Source organism: Felis catus, chromosome E2 (genome assembly GCF_018350175.1).
Source record: "Felis catus isolate Fca126 chromosome E2, F.catus_Fca126_mat1.0, whole genome shotgun sequence".
In the NCBI taxonomy this organism is placed as follows: domain Eukaryota; kingdom Metazoa; phylum Chordata; class Mammalia; order Carnivora; family Felidae; genus Felis; species Felis catus.
Window position 1 is genome coordinate 18,398,499 of NC_058382.1, and position 18,140 is coordinate 18,416,638.

At 41.8% G+C, this 18,140-nt stretch overlaps 1 protein-coding gene across 8 annotated transcripts in view; it reads left to right on the plus strand.

The window, feature by feature from the left end:
• Nucleotides 1-18,140, plus strand: part of ZNF792 (zinc finger protein 792) — a 36,331-nt gene that overhangs the window by 4,353 nt on the left and 13,838 nt on the right. For 4 of the 8 annotated variants that reach the window (XR_006590791.1, XR_006590792.1, XR_006590789.1 and 1 more), the window contains exons 4-5: nt 847-3,601; nt 15,445-15,542. Coding sequence is in view for 2 of the 8 variants with exons in the window: in XM_019818735.3 (XP_019674294.3) it covers nt 847-2,462 (1,616 nt within the window). In the remaining 6 variants the exon portion in view is untranslated. Of the gene's footprint in view, nt 1-846; nt 4,311-15,396; nt 15,543-16,634; nt 16,859-18,140 lie in introns of those variants that run through there. The other 4 variants (XM_019818735.3, XM_003997987.6, XR_002738523.2 and 1 more) reach the window with 3 other exon arrangements.

Consider the following 18,140-nt stretch of genomic DNA (forward strand, 5'->3'; position numbering starts at 1 on the left):
GCGCTGTCTGCAAATCATAACTGCAGTCTTTCTCGCGTTCGTCATTGTTTGGGTGCCAGAGCCAACGGGCACACCTCTCTTCGACCTTTCGTTTCCCATTCTTGACGCATCGCCCCCCTGTCATTTTCTGCTGGCTTGGGGCCCCTGGCTGGGCCCCACCTGTCTGGCCTTCCCATCTCACTCTCGCCACAGCTCCCTCTGTGACAGTCTCCCGCATGGACCTACACTCCTTATGTCATGATATGCGAATCTTCCCTTCAGTAGGCCTTAAACACCAGCTACTTACTTGCAGTCAGATTTTCCTGGGCCTGGACACACCTTCTGCACAGGGCTCGTGTGTTACCAACAGCCAAGGCCCTGCCGAAAAGCCTTTATGGAGGAGTTGGAGGGGCGCCTGGGTGCCTCAGTCGGTTGAGCATCCGACTGGCTCAGGCCACGATCTCCCAGTTTGTGAGTTCGAGCTCCACGTTGGGCTCCGTGCTGACAGCTCAGAGCCTGGAGCCTGCTTCGGAATCTGTGTCTCCCTCTCTCTCTGCCCCTCCCCTGCTTGCACTCTCTCAAAAATAAATAAACATTAAAAAAAAATTTTAGAGGAGTTGGAGACCCCACCTTTAGGCTCAATACGTGTGCCCCGTCCTTGTGTCCTTCGTCCTGGTAAGACCCCCCTGTTTTGTGACCTTGCCAGACACAGTACTGTCGGACAGAACCTTCCTCACCCTGGCCTCGGGTTTCTTATCTTGCCAGCAATCCTGTGGACTCATTCCTGGGTCAGGCATGCGTTTGTCACGGGGCCGTTTCCTTCCAGCGGAGTTCTTGTTAACTTCACCAGCATTTCTCTGCTTTCAGATTTTTGCTCTGGAACAGAGGGTGAGCATAGTGCGTCTGTAGGAGTGCCACGTGACCGGAATCTCAAGGCAGCTCTGTCTGGCCAGAAGGACTACTCCTGCAACATGTGTGGCCTACGCTTGAAAGACATTTTGGCCCTGGCTGAACACCGGGCAGCACATCCCAGGCAGAAGCCGTACGTGTGCCAGGCGTATGGGAGAGAGTTCAAGTCCAGTGCGTACCATAACCAGCATCAGATGCAGCAGGGCGTAGACAAGCCTATCAGAAGGGATGAGGACAGGGCCTCCCTCATGAAGAGCTGCAGAGATGATGCATCAAAGAAACCTTTCACAGTCAGGGAGGGTGGGAAGGACTTTGCGGATGGGAAGGCCGGGTCCGGCTTTCTGCCGCCTCAGGTCCCTCACAGAGTGGAGGAGCCACCCCGGGACACTGGTGTCGGGGATCGTCACACCGTCCAAAGCCATAACAAGTGCAGCGAGTCTGGGAACACTTTCAGTGACAAACGCGCACTCGTTCAGCACCAGAGAACCCACGCTGGAGAAAGGCCTTATGAGTGCAACAAATGTGGGATATTCTTTAGCCATGCCTCCGGCCTCCTTCAACACCAGAGAGACCACAACAGAGGAAAGCCTTATGAGTGCCGGGAATGTGGGAAGTTCTTCAGCCAACACTCCAGTCTCGTTAAACATCAGAGAGTTCACACCGGGGAAAGCCCCCACGTGTGCAGCGAATGTGGGAAGTTCTTCAGCCGGAACTCCAACCTCATTCAACATAAGAGAGTTCACACTGGAGAGAAGCCTTATGAGTGCAGCGAATGCGGGAAATTCTTCAGCCAGCGCTCCAACCTCATTCATCATAAGAGGGTTCATACTGGCAGAAGCGCTCACGAGTGCAGCGAGTGTGGGAAATCTTTCAACTGCAACTCCAGCCTCATCAAACATTGGAGGGTTCACACTGGAGAAAGACCTTACAAGTGCAACGAATGCGGGAAATTCTTCAGCCACATCGCCAGCCTTATCCAACATCAGATAGTCCACACTGGCGAACGGCCTTACGGGTGCAGCGAATGTGGGAAAGCCTTCAGCCGGAGCTCTGACCTCATGAAGCATCAGAGAGTCCACACTGGGGAACGGCCTTATGAGTGCGTCGAATGTGGGAAATTGTTTAGCCAGAGCTCCAGCCTCAATAGCCATCGGAGACTTCACACTGGCGAGCGGCCTTATCAGTGCCCCGAATGTGGGAAATTCTTTAACCAGAGCTCCAGCCTCAATAACCATCGGAGACTTCACACCGGGGAGCGGCCTTATGAGTGCCTCGAATGTGGGAAAACCTTCAGGCAAAGGTCTAATCTGAGGCAGCACCAGAAGGTTCACAAACCAGACAGGCCATATAAGTGCAGTGAATGTGGAAAAGCCTTCAGCCAGAGGCCTACCCTTGTCCGGCATCAGAAAATTCACATCAGAGAAAGGAGTGCAGAGAATGTGCTTCCTCCTCCAGCACAACCGTGCGCACTGGACATAAGCTCTGAGGGCAGACTTTATGAGGGGGCCATCAGCGAGAGGTTGAACCTTGTTCATCCCAATGTCCACACTGGGAAGATTCCCTATGAATGCTAGTTGTGTTGAAAGCTTTCTGGAACAAAGTTGCATTTTTCTCGCCACGGACTTTACCAGACCTTTGTCACTGCGAGTGTTTGTGGTAGGAGCCCTTTCAGCATTCCCAAGGACAGCAGGTCTCCAAGAGTGTGTCTCAGCCAGTCCCTGTGTTCAGACCTCTTCTTGTTTCAAGAGGGAATCCTTGAAATCCTGTGGAGCCTGAGGCCAAAGGAAGATGTCATTCCCTCCCTCTGTGACCAGTGTAGCTGTGGACATGACCCATCTTTGACCATGAAGACCTGAGCTGGATTCTGCTGGCAGCTTGCAGAAAAGGTTTCCCTTTTGTCAAGGATGGTTGATCTCCTGTGATGCTCGTGATGGATTTATCCAGACTCCACATTACCTATCCCAGCAACTACCTAGTTCACATTGCCTTATTGTAAAGCCACCTTTAGTATGTTTTGATCCTTGTGAAGTGGGTTGAGGACACAGTTGAGGTCTCCCAAACTAAAAGGGTCTCCAGACATTGCCTCAGAGGGGACGTTGCCACAGGATGGTGGAGAACACCTCTCGGTCCAGATTTGGCCTCCTTTGTGAGTTGCTATACAAGGCCTCCTGGGGAAGATTGTAGGACTCTGTGGGACTAATGTGATCCGAACGGCATGAATTTTTGTGAAGTAGAGATTACCCTGAGGACGGGGCAGTTGTGACAACCTCCACTGCATCTGGGAGCTGCATGAATAGGGCCCCATGTTTCCAGGGGATGCCTCACTTTCCCTAGCACTGTTAAACAGGCACCATTTACCTGGCCCCTGTCAAGGAGCCATACGCCTTGAAGTCTAGCATCTGGTATACTGGTGTCCTAACTAAGCCTTACTGGGCCCAGTTGAGAGCATAATTTGTATGACAACGGAGTAGGTGAGGCTGCAGCAAACTAGAGGGAATGTACCTATTCTAAAAGTGCATCCACAGGTGTCTCCTTGAATGTGACTGTGCAGGATTCAGGCTTTGCAGAAATTCTCAGGACCTCCAGACCTCTGTCCCATGACTTAGGCCACTGGCAGAGCAAAACTCTAAAGGTTTTGTGGCCACTAAGGCTCTCTGCACCATTCATGCCACAGCCATTGCTGCCTTGGCAGGAAAATGGAGGCTGAGCGAAGGTAGGTCTTGTATTCCAGGGATGTAGCATTTGTGACATAGCCAGCCATTTTTGCTGCCAAGGCATGAGAGAGCGAGAATAGAGTCAACATAAAGTTACCAAACCTAATTTTCTAAAATGAATGTGCAACAATTTCCTTAAATGCTTTAATGAGATAGGATTGTCATGCAACAGTTGTACATATTTGATGTGCACAATTTCATAAGTTTTTCAGTACGTGTTACGCTCAGGGAACCAACACCATCATGATAACGAACGTATCCATCACCCGCAAAGCTACCTCGTGCCTTTTACCGGCCCTCCTTGCCTTCCCAGGAAACCATAAATTTACCTTTTCTTTGTTTCACCATAGATTTGTTGGCCTTCTTAGAATTTTATACAACTGGAGTTATTAAGTACTTATACCCTATATTTGGTCTGTTTTCCTTCACGGCATAATTTTCTTGAGAATTATCCATGCTGTGTGTAGGAATAGTTCATTCCTTTTGCCACCGAGTAGTGTTCTGTTGAGTGAATCCATCATAATTTTTCATGCTTTATTTTTTTAATTAAAAAATATCTGGTAAAATACACTTAACAGAATTTGCCATGGTAACTATCTCTAAGTGCACAGTTCAGGGGTATTAAGAACATTCATATTGTGCAGCCATCACCACCATGCACATCCCGAGCCCTTTTCATCTTGTAGAACAAAGTCTGTACCCGTTAAACAATAACTCCAATGTCCCCCCTCTGCTGAGCCCCTGGAAACTTCCATTCTACTTTCTGTCTCTGTGAATTTGACTACTCCAGATACCTCGTATGAGTGAAGTCATACAGTATTTGTCTATTTGTGACTGGTTTATTTCACTTAGCATAATGTCCTCAAGGTTCATCCATGTTTTATAGCATGTGTCAGAATTTCCTTTTTTTTTTTTTTAAGGCTGAATAATATGCCGTTGAATTTCTATGTCATGTTTTGCTTATTCATTAATCTTTCAATGGATGTTTGGTTTACTTCCACCTTTTGGCTATTGTGAATCATGCAGCTATGAACATGGGTGTACAAATATCTCTTTGAGACCTTTCTTTCTGTTCTTTTGGATATATACCTGTTAGTGGAATTACTGGATCATATGGTAACTATATGTTTAATTTTTTGAAGAGCCTGCATACTGTTTTTCACAGTTGCTCTATCATTTTACATTCCTACCAACCGTATACATGGGTTCTAATTTTTCTACATCCTCACCAACACCTGTTTGTTCTGAAAAAAACATTTTTAAATTTTTGAGTAGCATCTATCCTGATAGATATGAAGTGGTTTCGTGTTTTTATCATGAAAGGGTGTTGGATTTTGTCAAATTCTTTTTTGTATCAATTGAGAGGGTCATATGTTCTTTGTTCTGTTAATGTGGTGCATTACACTGATTGATTTTCATGTGTCGAACTATCCTTGCATTCCAGGAATAAACCCCGCTCCCACTCTTTCAGTATGCTGCTAAACTCTGTTTGCTAGTATTTTGTTAAAGATATTTACATCAGTGTTCATAAGGGATACTGGTCTGTACATTTCTTATAGTATCATTTTCTGGCTTTGGCATCAGGACAACTAAGTTAGGAATTGTTCTCTCCAAGTTTTTGAAATTTTCTTAACAAAGATCACTGCTACTTCTTTAATGTGTAAAATTCACCAATAAAGTCATTGGGTCCAGAGGTTTGTTTGTTGTGGGGAGGTTTTTAGTTGCGTATACATTATACTCACTACTTACACGTTTATTGAGATATTCTCTTCATGATTCAGTCTCAATAGGTTTTGTGTTTTTAGGGAGTAGTCTGTTTCATCTCAGTTCCATTTTTGTGTGTGTGCACACTTGTTCTTGGTACTCTTGTAATCCTTTTTATTTCTGTAGAATTGGTAGTAATGTCCCCACTTTTATTTCTGATTTTAGTAATTTGAGTCATCTTTTTTAGTCACTCTAACTAAAGGTTTGTCAATTTTGTTAATCTTTTTAAAGAACCTTCTTCTGGTTTTGTTGAATTTTCCCTATTGTATTTCTATTCTCTTTAATCTCTAACCTTTATTATTTCCTTCTTTTGTCTAGCTCTTGGTTTAGTTTGTTCTTTTTCAAGTTCTTTAAATTGTAAAGTTGTTGATTTGAGATCTTTCTTTTTTAATGTAAGCTTCCTCCTTCATACTGCTTTTGCTGCATTTCATGAGTTTTGGTATGTTGTGTTTTTGTTTTCTTTCATCTCCAAGTATTTTCTAATATTCCTTGTGATTTCTCCTTTGTTCCATTGATTAAATATGGGTTAATTTCCACAAATTTGTGAATTTTCTAGTTTGCCTTTTATCAATTTCTAACTTCGTCCTATTGAGTTTGGACAAAATACTTTGTATAATATCTACCTTTTAAAATCTATTAAGCCTTAATTTGTGGCCTAACATGGTCTATCATAGAAATATCCCATGTGCACTTGAGAACAGTGCGTTTTCTATTGTTGTTGGTTAGAATATTATGTAAATTTCCATTAGTCTGATTGGTTTATGTGTTGTTCAAGACCTTTATTTCCTTACTGACTTTTTGTTTATTATTGAGAGTGGTCTCCAACTATTGTAAAACTGTCCACTTCTTCCTATCAATTTTTGCTTTTTATGTTTTCTTGGTCTGTTATTAGTTTCATAAATGTTTATAATTGTATATCCCTTCTTACTGGACATTTTATTACAATATAAAAATGTCCAAATTTGTCTCATAACTTTTTAAAATTTAAAGTCTGTTTTGTCTGATATTAATATAGCCACCCTTACTGTAATTGTTTATTATTTATATGGAATATGTTTTTCCATCCTTTCACTTTCAACCTACTTTTGTCTTTGGCTATAAAGTTAGTCTCCGTGGACAACATATAGTTGGATCTTTTTTTTTTTTAATTATTTTTTAATGTTTACTTTTGAGAGAGAGAGAGACAGAGAGTGGGGAGGGGCAGAAGAGAGGGGGACAGAGGATCTGAAGTGGGCTCTGTACTGACAGCAGAGGGCCTGGTGTGGGGCTTGAACTCACAAACTGTGAGATCACGACCTGAGCTGAAGTCTGACGCTTAACTGACTGACTGAGTCACCCGGGTACCCCTAGTTGGGTCATTTTTAAACATCCATTCTGTCAGTTTCTGTATTTTGATTGGAGAGTTTAATCCACTTACATTTAAAGTAATTACTGATAAGGAAGGACTTCTGTCATTTTGCTATTTGTTTTCTATATGGCTTTTGGGTCCCCATTTCCTATAGTACTGTCTTCTTTTGTTTTTGATTGTTTGAATGTAAAATGTTTTAACGCCCTTCTCATTTCCTTTTGTGTGTATTCTATAGCTATTTTCTTTGTGGGTACCATGGAGATTATGTTGAACATCCTAAAACTATAACACTCTAATTTGAATTTATATTAGCCTAATTTCCATACCATACGAAAACTCTGCTCCTATGCAGTTCCACCTCCAACCCTTTCAGTTATTGATATCACAGAATTACATCTTTATACATTTTAGGTCCAAAATATATGCTAATAATTGTTTTTTAAAATGCATTATCTTTTTAAATCGTGGAAATTAACGAAGTTATAAACCAAAGTTACAATAATAGTGGTTTTAAAAATTGCACTTGTATTTACCTTTACAGGTGATCTTTATTCCTTCACACGGCTTAGAGTTAGTCTAATGTCCTTTGACTTCAAATGGAAGGACTCCCTTTAGCACTTCTTGCTAGGCAGGTCTAGTGATTGTAAACTTCCTCGGATTTCGTTTATCTGAGAATTAATTTCCCCCTTACTTTTGAAAGACAATTTTGCCAGATACATGATTCTTGGTTATCATTTTTCTTTTCTTTCAGCACTTTGAACATACCAGCCCACTGTTTTCTGGCTTCTAAGGAATTTTTTTTTAAGTTTGTATTTATTGTGAGCGAGAGAGAGAGCTAGTGGGGGAGGGGCAGAGAGAGAGGGAGAGAGAGAATCCCAAGCAGGCTCTGCACGGACAATGCAAGCCCGATGCAGGCTTGAACTCACGACCCTGGGATCATGACCGGAGTCGAAACCAAGAGTCAGACGCTTAACCAACTGAGCCATCCAGGCGACCCTCTGGCTTCTAAAGGATCTGATGAAGACTCTGCGGACAATCTTACTGAGGATCCCTTGTGTTGACAGGTCACCTCCCTTGTTCCTGTCAAATTTCTCTGTCTTTTGACAGATTGTAGTTTGTCTTGATTTGGGTCTCTTCGAATTCATCCTTTTTGGAGTTCATTGAGCTTCTTGGGTGCTTATATTTACGTATTTCATCAATCCGGGGGAGTTTTCAGCCATTAAATCTTTAAGTTATCTTTCCTTTGTCTCATGTCCTGAGACTCCGACAAAGTGCGTGTTGTTCCTCTTGAAGGTGTTCCCGAGGTGCCTTATATTCTGTTTACTTTTCTTCACTCCTTTTTCTTTTGATTTTCCTATCTTGAAGTTCACTGATTCTTCCATGTTCTCAAATCTGCTTTTGAATCCCTCTAGCGAATTTTTCATTTCAGTCGTGGTAATTTTAGCACTAGAATCTCGTTTTGATTCCTTTTTATGTTTTCTATGTCTTGTGTGATATTTCCATTTTTGTTCATACAGCATTTCCTTGCCTTCCTCCATGTCTTCCTTTAGTTATCTGATCATCTATAAGATAGGGGTTTTTTCTTTTTTTTTTTTCAATATATGAAATTTACTGTCAGATTGGTTTCCATACAACACCCAGTGCTCTTCCCAAAAGGTGCCCTCTTCAATACCCATCACCCACCCCCCCCTTCCACCCCCCATCAACCCTCAGTTTGTTCTCAGTTTTTTTAAGAGTCTCTTATGCTTTGGCTCTCTCCCACTCTAATCCCCTTTTTTTTTGTATTCCTTCCCCTCCCCCATGGGTTTCTGTTAAGTTTCTCAGGATCCACATAAGAGTGAAAACATATGGTTATCTGTCTTTCTCTGTATGGCTTATTTCACTTAGCCTAACACTCTCCAGTTCCATCTACAGTGCTACAAATGGCCATATTTCATTCTTTCTCATTGCTACGTAGTACTCCATTGTGTATATAAACCACAATTTCTTTATCCATTCATCAGTTGATGGACATTTAGGCTCTTTCCATAATTTGGCTATTGTTGAGGGTGCTGCTATAAACATTGGGGTACATGTGCCCCTATGCACTCCTGTATCTCTTGGATAAATTCCTAGCAGTGCTATTGCTGGGTCATAGGGTAGGTCTATTTTTAATTTTTTGAGGAACCTCCACACGGTTTTCCAGAGTGGCTGCACCAGTTTGCATTCCCACCAACAGGGCAAGAGGGTTCCCATTTCTCCACATCCTCTCCAGCATCTATAGTCTCCTGATTTGTTCATTTTGGCCACTCTGACTGGCGTGAGGTGATATCTGAGTGTGGTTTTGATTTGTATTTCCCTGATGAGCAACATTGAGCATCTTTTCATGTGTCTGTGGGCCATCTGGATGTCTTCTTTAGAGAAGTGTCTATTCATGTTTTCTGCCCATTTCTTCACTGGATTATTTGTTTTTCGGGTGTGGAGTTTGGTGAGCTCTTTATAGATTTTGGATACTAGCCCTTTGATATGTCATTTGCAAATATCTTTTCCCATTCCGTGGGTTGCCTTTTAGTTTTGTTGATTGTTTCCTTTGCTGTGCAGAAGCTTTTTATCTTCATGAGGTCCCAATCGTTCATTTTTGCTTTTAATTCCCTTGCCTTTGGGGATGTGTCAAGAAATTGCTATGGCTGAGGTCAGAGAGGTCTTTTCCTGCTTTCTCCTCTAGGGTTTTGATGGTTTCCTGTCTCACATTCAGGTCCCTTATCCATTTTGAGTTTATTTTTGTGAATTGTGTGAGAAAGTGGTCTAGTTTCAACCTTCTGCATGTTGCTGTCCAGTTCTCCCAGCACCATTTGTTAAAGAGACTGTCTTTTTTCCATTGGATATTCTTTCCTGCTTTGTCAAAGATTAGTTGTCCATACTTTTGTGGGTCTAGTTCTGGGGTTTCTATTCTATTCCATTGGTCTATGTGTCTGTTTTTGTGCAAATACCATACTGTCTTGATGATTACAACTTTGTAGTAGAGGCTAAAGTCTGGGATTGTGATGCCTCCTGCTTTGATCTTCTTCAAAATTCCTTTGGCTATTCGGGGCCTTTTGTGGTTCCATATGAATTTTAGGATTGCTTGTTCTAGCTTCGAGAAGAATGCTGGTGCAATTTTGATTGGGATTGCATTGAATGTGTAGATAGCTTTGGGTAGTATTGACGTTTTGACAATATTTATTTTTCCAACCCATGAGCATGGAATGTTTTTCCATTTCTTTATCTCTTCTTCAGTTTCCTTCATAAGCTTTCTACAGTTTTCAGCATACAGATCTTTTACATCTTTGGTTAGATTTGTCCCTAGGTATTTTATGCTTCTTGGTGCAATTGTGAATGGGATCCTTTTCTTTATTTGTCTTTCTGTTGCTTCATTATTAGTGTATAAGAATGCAACTGATTTCTGTACTTTGATTTTGTATCCTGCAACTTTGCTGGATTCATGTATCAGTTCTAGCAGACTTTTGGTGGAGTCTATCGGATTTTCCATGTATAATATCATGTCATCTGCAAAAAGTGAAACTTAACCTCATCTTTGCCAATTTTGATGCTTTTGATTTCTTTTTGTTGTCTGATTGGTGATGCTAGAACTTCCAACACTATGTTAAACAACAGTGGTGGGAGTGGACATCCCTGTCGTGTTCCTGATCTCAGGGAAAAAGCTCTCAGTTTTTCCCCATTGAGGATGATGTTAGCTGTGGTCTTTTCATAAATGGCTTTTATGATGTTTAAGTATGTTCCTTCTATCCCGACTTTCTTGAGGGTTTTTATTAAATGTTGCTGAATTTTGTCAAATGCTTGACAAAGCATTTGTCGATTGACAGGTTCTTAACTTTTCTTTTATTAATGTGATGTATCACATTGATTGATTTGCGAATGTTGAACCAGCCCTGCATCCCAGGAATGAATCCCACTTGATCATGGTGAATAATTCTTTTCATATGCTGTTGAATTTGATTTGCTAGTATCTTGTTGAGAATTTTTGCATCCATATTCATCAGGGATATTGGCCTGTAGTTCTCTTTTTTTTTTTTTTTGCTGGGTCTCTTGTTTAGGAATCAAAGTAATACTGGCTTCATAGAATGAGTCTGGAAGTTTTCCTTCCCCTTCTATTTCTTGGAATAGCTTGAGAAGGATAGGTATTATCTCTGCTTTAAACGTCTGGTAGAACTCCCCTGGGAAGCCATCTGGTCCTGGACTCTTCTTTGTTGGGAGATTTTTGATAACCGATTCAATTTCTTCGCTGGTTATGGGTCTGTTCAAGCTTTCTATTTCCTCCTGATTGAGTTTGGAAGAGTGTGGGTGTTTAGGAATTTGTCCATTTCTTCCAGGTTGTCCAATTTGTTGGCATATAATTTTTCATAGTATTCCCTGATAATTGTTTGTATCTCTGAGGGATTGGTTGTAATAATTCCATTTTCATTCATGATTTTATCTATTTGGGTCATCTCCCTTTTCTTTTTGAGAAGCCTGGCTAGAGGTTTGTCAATTTTGTTTATTTTTTCAAAAAACCAACTCTTGGTTTCGTTGATCTGCTCTACAGTTTTTTTAGATTCTATATTGTTTATTTCTGCTCTGATCTTTATTATTTCTCTTCTTCTGCTGGGTTTAGGCTGCCTTTGCTGTTCTGCTTCTGTTTCCTTTAGGTGTGCTGTTAGATTTTGTATTTGGGATTTTTCTTGTTTCTTGAGATAGGCGTGGATTGCAACGTATTTTCCTCTCAGGACTGCCTTCGCTGCATCCCAGAGCGTTTGGATTGTTGTATTTTCATTTTTGTTTGTTTCCATATATTTTTAAATTTCTTCTCTAATTGCCTGGTTGACCCATTCATTCTTTAGTAGGGTGTTCTTTAACCTCCATGCTTTTGGAGGTTTTCCAGACTTTCCTGTGGTTGATTTCAAGCTTCATAGCATTGTGGTCTGAAAGTATGCACGGTATGATCTCAATTCTTGTATACTTACAAAGGGCTGTTTTGTGACCCAGTATGTGATCTGTCTTGGAGAATGTTCCATGTGCACTCGAGAAGAAAGTATGTTCTGTTGCTTTGGGATGCAGAGTTCTAAATATATCTGTCAAGTCCATCTGATCCAATGTCTCATTCAGGGCCCTTGTTTCTTTATTGACCGTGTGTCTAGATGATCTATCCATTGTTGTAAGTGGGGTATTAAAGTCCCCTGCAATTACCACATTCTTATCAATAAGGTTGCTTACGTTTGTGAGTAATTGTTTCATATATTTGGTGGCCTCCATATTCGGTGCATAGACATTTATAATTGTTAGCTCTTCCTGATGGATAGACCCTGTAATTATTATATAATGCCCTTCATCTCTTGTTACAACCTTTAAAGTCTAGTTTGTCTGATATAAGTATGGCTACTCCAGCTTTCTTTTGACTTCCAAGTATGATAAATAGTTCTCCATCCCCTCACTTTCAATCTGAAGGTGTCCTCAGGTCTAAAATGAGTCTCTTGTAGACAGCAAACAGATGGGTCTTGTTTTTTTTTATCCATTCTGATACCCTATATCTTTTGGTTGGCACATTTAGCCCATTTACGTTCAGTGTTATTATAGAAAGATATGGGTTTAGAGTCATTGTGATGTCTGTAGGTTTCATGCTTGTGCAGAAGGTCGATTCAAGTTATGTTGGAAGGGAGTTCTCTGTGCCTCTTTGATTTCAATGCCTCTTTCCTTCCCCAGATCAGGCAAGTTCTCAGCTATTATTTCTTCAAGTACACCTTCAGCACCTTTCCCTCTCTCTTCCTTCTCTGGAATCCCAATTATGTGTAGATTATTTCTCTTTAGTGCATCACTTAGTTCTCTAATTTTCCCCTCATACTCCTCGATTTTTTTCATCTCTCTTTTTCTCAGCTTCCTCTTTTTCCATAATTTTATTTTCTAGTTCACCTATTCTCTCCTCTGCCTCTTCAATCCAAGCCATGGTTGTTTCCATTTTATTTTGCAGCTCGTTTATAGCATTTTTTAGCTCCTCCTGACTGTTCCTTAGTCCCTTGATCTCTGTAGCAAGAGATTCTCTGCTGTCCTCTATACTGTTTTCAAGCCCAGTGATTAATTTTATGACTATTATTCTAAATTCACTTTCTGTTATATTATTTAAATCCTTTTTGATCAGTTCATTAGCTGTTGTTATTTCCTGGAGATTCTTCTGAGGGGAATTCTTCCGCTTGGTCATTTTGGATAGTCCTTGGCGTGGTGAGGACCTGCAGGGCACTTCCCCTGTGCTGTGGTGTATAACTGGAGTTGGTGGGCAGGGCCGCAGTCAGACCTGATGTCTGCCCCCAGCCCACCGCTGGGGCCACAGTCAGACTGGTGTGTGCCTTCTCTTCCCCTCTCCTAGGGGTGGGATTCACTGTGGGGTGGCGTGGCCCGTCTGGGCTACTTGCACACTGCCAGGCTTGTGGTGCTGGGGATCTGGTGTATTAGCTGGGGTGGGTAGGCAAGGTGCGCAGGGGCGGGAGGGGCAGGCTCAGCTCGCTTTTCCTTCAGAGATCTGCTTTGGGAGGGGCCCTGCGGCACCGGGAGGGAGTCAGACCTGCCACCGGAGGGATGGATCCGCAGAAGCACAGCGTTGGGTGTTTTCGCGGTGCAAGCAAGTTCCCTGGCAGGAACTGGTTCCCTTTGGGATTTTGGCTGGGGGATGGGCGAGGGAGATGGCGCTGGCGAGCGCCTTTGTGCCCCGCCAAGCTGCGCTCTGTCGTCTGGAGCTCAACAACTCTCCCTCCCATTGCCCTCCAGCCCTCCCGCTCTCCGAGCAGAGCTGTTAGCCTATAACCTTCCAGATGTTAAGTCCCGCTTGCTGTCCGAACACACCCTGTCCGCCCCTCCACTTTTGCCAGCCAGACTCGGGGGCTCTGCTTGGCCGGCGGGCCGCCCCTCTGCCCCGGCTCCCTCCTGCCAGTCCGTGTAGTGTGCACCTACTCTCTGCCCTTCCAACCCTCTTCCATGGGCCTCTCGTCTACACTTGGCTCCGGAGATTCCGTTCTGCTAGTCTTCTGATGGTTTTCTGGGTTATTTAGGCAGGTGTGGGTGGAATCTAAGTGATCAGCAGGACGCGGTGAGCCCAGCGTCCTCCTACGCCGCCATCTCCCTCAGGATCCTAAGATAGTTGTTTTAAAGTCTTTGTCTAATGGGAGCTGACATCGGGGTTTTTTTTACAAGACAGTTTCTGGTGATGCTTTCCCCCTTTGAACGGGCCATGCTTTCCTGTTTTTTTTTTTGTTTGTTTGCCTTGTGATTTTTGTTGTTGAGCACTGGACACTTAAATTTAATTATGTGTTAACTCTGGAAATCAGATTCTTCATCTTTTCCCAGCGTTTGCCATTTTTATTTAGAAATGTTTTTAACCGTCCTAGGCCGTCTCTGCCAGGGATCAGCCTGAAGTGTATCTATCTCAGGTCTCTTCTGAGCCTGTTAACTTGACTTCTAAAATTCTCCTGTATATGTGATTGCTTTGGAATGTCTTAATCCTAAGTATTTGACTCCCAAAAGGAGAAAAAGAAAAATGAAGGGGAAGAAATGTGCTGGCACCTAAAATCCCCTGGAAGTCACCTCAGCCAGAGGGGTAGTAGCTTGTAACAATTGGACAAGAGTTGCACAAATGGCCGCCCACTTCCGCGATTTCACCTCTGCGGTCAGATTAGAGCACAGATCCTCAATATTTGGAGAGTGGGGTCCTGCCCAGTCTCCCCAAAACTGCATGCAAGCTGCTCCAGGGACACACAAATAGCTGCCTGCCACAGGGCAAGGGGATAAGGGATAGGTAGCTGCTACAGTGCTGAGGACATACACTGAGCAAAATTAACTGCAATTTACTGCTTAAGGCTTCCTCTGTAAGTTGTAAGCCTTTGAATAGACCCCAGAGTTCCAAAATAGTTACAGTAGACATATTCTAGCAATACAATTGTTGTGTAGATAGGGAGATGACTTTCTAGTGCTTCCTATTCTACCATTTTACCAGAAAACTTACTCAAATGCACTATAATTTTTTAAGCTTTTTATATGTTAAATAACATGAGTTTTTGGCTGTTACAAACTAAGGTATGGGCAGGAATGTACAGGTATTCATATGGGCCTATGCCTTCATTTCCCTTGTGATAATATCTAGGAGTACAATGTCTTTGTCAAGGGCAGGTGAATATTAAAAATTTTTGGAAACCGACAAATTGTTTTCTAAAGTACTAATACCATGTTACTTTCCCCCCAAAAGTGAATGAGTTCCAGTTCTTCCGTATAGTAGCCAAGTATTGATATGATCAATGTTTCTAATGTTTGCCATTTTAATAGGCCTGTAGTAGTAGAATCTCGCTGTGGTTTTACCTGGCATTTCTCTAATGACTCATGACCTTGAGCATTTGTAAAATGTTATTTACTACCCAAGTATCTTTGGTAAAATGCGCATTCATATCTTTTGCCTATTGTTAAAATGTTGGTTGAAGAATACAATGAAACAGCAAAGAAATTTTTGTTGGAATTTCAGTCATTTATCAATGATGTTGGTAACTTGTTTACGTAACGGGGTAATACATTTTGAATACTGAAAACGTGTCCTCAAAATTTTGCGCTGTTCCCAGTGGGAAACTATAGACACAATGTACTTTTAAGTTGAATTTGAATTAACATAGTGTCTACTTTCTTGCGTCTTCACAGCTAATGAAAAAGTAAGTCAAGCTCTGAGTTCTAGTATTTACCTTGCAGCCATTTTCAAGCTCCGTGCGGTCTCTGAATGTGAAGTTGGCAAATATGTGCAGTAGGACAACATTGTATCCTTTGTCCAGCATAGAGACGCAACAGATGTAAGTAACTTTATGCAAAGATTTCTAATTCAAAATTTAATTATAGATATAGGGCTACATAGGTTATCTATTTTTTTATCTGTTTTTGTAAACTTTAGTCATTTGTGTCTTTAAAGGAATTTGTTAATTTCATTTAAATTGTTTATTGGTAGAAATAGGTTCATGATTTTCCCTTTTTCCCCTCTCAATATTTGTGTAATTGTAGTGATATCTCCTTTCTCATTCCTGATATTGGTAATTTGTGTATTTCCTTTTATAACTTGATAAATCTTGCATAGAGGCTTATCTATTTTATTATTCTTAAGGCTTTTGGTTTTACTCTTTTATTTTGAGAAAGACAGAGTGAGTGAGTGGGGGAGGGGCAGAGAGCGGGAGACAGGATCCAAAGTGGGCTTTGTGCTGACAGTAGAGAGCCGGATACAGGGCTTGAACTCACAAACCATGAAGTCGTGACCTGAGCTGAAGTCAGACACTTAACCGACTGAGCCACCCAGGTGCCCCTTACTGACTTTCTCTATAGTCTGTTTACTTCACTGATTTCCATTTAGATCTTTATTATTCTGCGTTTTTAAAAATTTTTATTTCAAGATTTCAAGTAAACTCTATACCCAACCTGGGGCTCAAACTCATAACCCCGAGATCAAGAGTTGCATGCTTCACCAACTGAGCCAGCCAGCCCCCCCTCTTTTTTCCCCTAGTTTTAAAATGTGGAAACAGATCCTTGATACTTTTGTTGTTGTTGCTTAATGTTTGTTTATACTTCACATAGCCTTCAGTCCTGACAATTTCCTCTTGTATTTCCTTCTAAATATTTTGGTGGGGCGTTTGTTTTTTGAGAGAGAGAGGGCACAAGTGAGTGAGGGGCAGAGAGAAAATCCCAGGAGGGGCGGGGGGGGGGGGGCAGAGGAGCAGGGATCATCGATGCAGGGCTCGTGCTCACCTAATGTGGGACTCGAACTCACCAACCATGAGATCATGACCTAAGCTGAAGTCTGACACTTAATGACTGAGCCGCTCAGTACCCCTAAATATTTTGTACTTTTGCATTTTATTTCAGTCTGTGATCTATTTTAAGTTCATTTTTGTTTGAAGGTCAGAGGCATTTCTTCCTCTTGTGCCTCACATCTGGGCAGACTGATGAGAAAAGCCCAGGGGTTCCTTCTTTTGCAAGATTCAAACCCTGCAAGCCCTGCCCAAGCAAGGAAGCTTTACCTCAGCCCCATGTTCAGGTGTTCTGGGTATACTGGTGTGTTTCTATAATAATAAAAAATGTTCTGTATTTTGGAAATTTTAATAATAAAAAGTTGTAAAATTAATATAATTTTGTCCAGAGACAAAGAAGTGAGCTACACCTCTGGCCAGTTACAAGTTGAGCGTTGGGGCACCTGGGTGGCTCCCAGTGGTTGAGTGTCTGACTCTGGATTTCTGCTCAGGTCATGATCCCGGGGCCATGGGATCAAGCTCTGTGCTGAGCACAGAGTCTGCTTGGGATTCTTTCTCCCTCTGCCCCTCTCCCCCCCACTCATGTTCTCTTTCTAAAATAACAAAAAAAATTTTTGAGCAAAGAGAATATGGACTATTGTGGGTTAAAATACATGAATGAATAAAAATGAGCCCATAATGAGACTTCTTAGAATAGATGAGCTTAAACTCATAAGATTGTGCAAAGACAAATAAAAATGCAAGTGAAATTATAATAAAGTAGCCTGAGGATACATACCAAATTCACACTGGCTGAGACTTTTGGGGAGGCAGAATAAGTGACTAGGTATTCAGACAAAAAAAATTTTAAATCACCTGTACCATTCTCTCCATTCTCTTTCATAATAAAACATATAAAACATAACACAAGGAGCTATTGAAGTTGATGACTGACAAACATAAGCGGTAGAGGTATGTCCTTTGCACTTTTTAGCAAGTAACAGATGGGATTGTTTTTGATAATTTTTTTTTAATGAAGGGTAGAAATAAAAGTACTTACTATGATGAAAAAAACTTGGACAAATTTATCATACTATGTAGGAGAGTATATTTACTTAAGTCCAATTTTTATTCAATGAAATAACACTTTCTCATTGGAGGCAGAAGTAGCCTCTTCCATGGAGAACAAGCTTGGCTGTCTTGTCACGGGGATCATTGCTGAAAGTCTAGTCTAGAACTCATTCCTATTGTTATTTCAGCGATTGTGTTAAACCCCAATTCTCTTACCATTTAGCTGCTTATTTACTCTGTTTCCTGAAATCGAACACTAATTTATAGAGTGTTTGGTGCTGGAATGGGTTATAGGCAACAGATCATGAGCATCTGGGAATGTTTGTCAGACCTGATTGCATTTAAAGGTAGGAAGATCCAGTTAACACTGGAAAATACTCGTGTTCTGACCAGAAATGGACAAAACAACTGGCACACAGTGCTTGGGGCATGGTCAAATTAAGTGTTGGAAGACCGTTCTTCCTGGATTTTTTGGTGTTCATGCACTGTCTGGGTCTTCTGAGCAGCAAATATTGACACTGTAATGATGGACATGTCTCCCCTCACCAGAGTCCTATTCTAAGGGTAAGACAGTCTGGAGATACCCTTTTATCTCCCCCAGAGCCA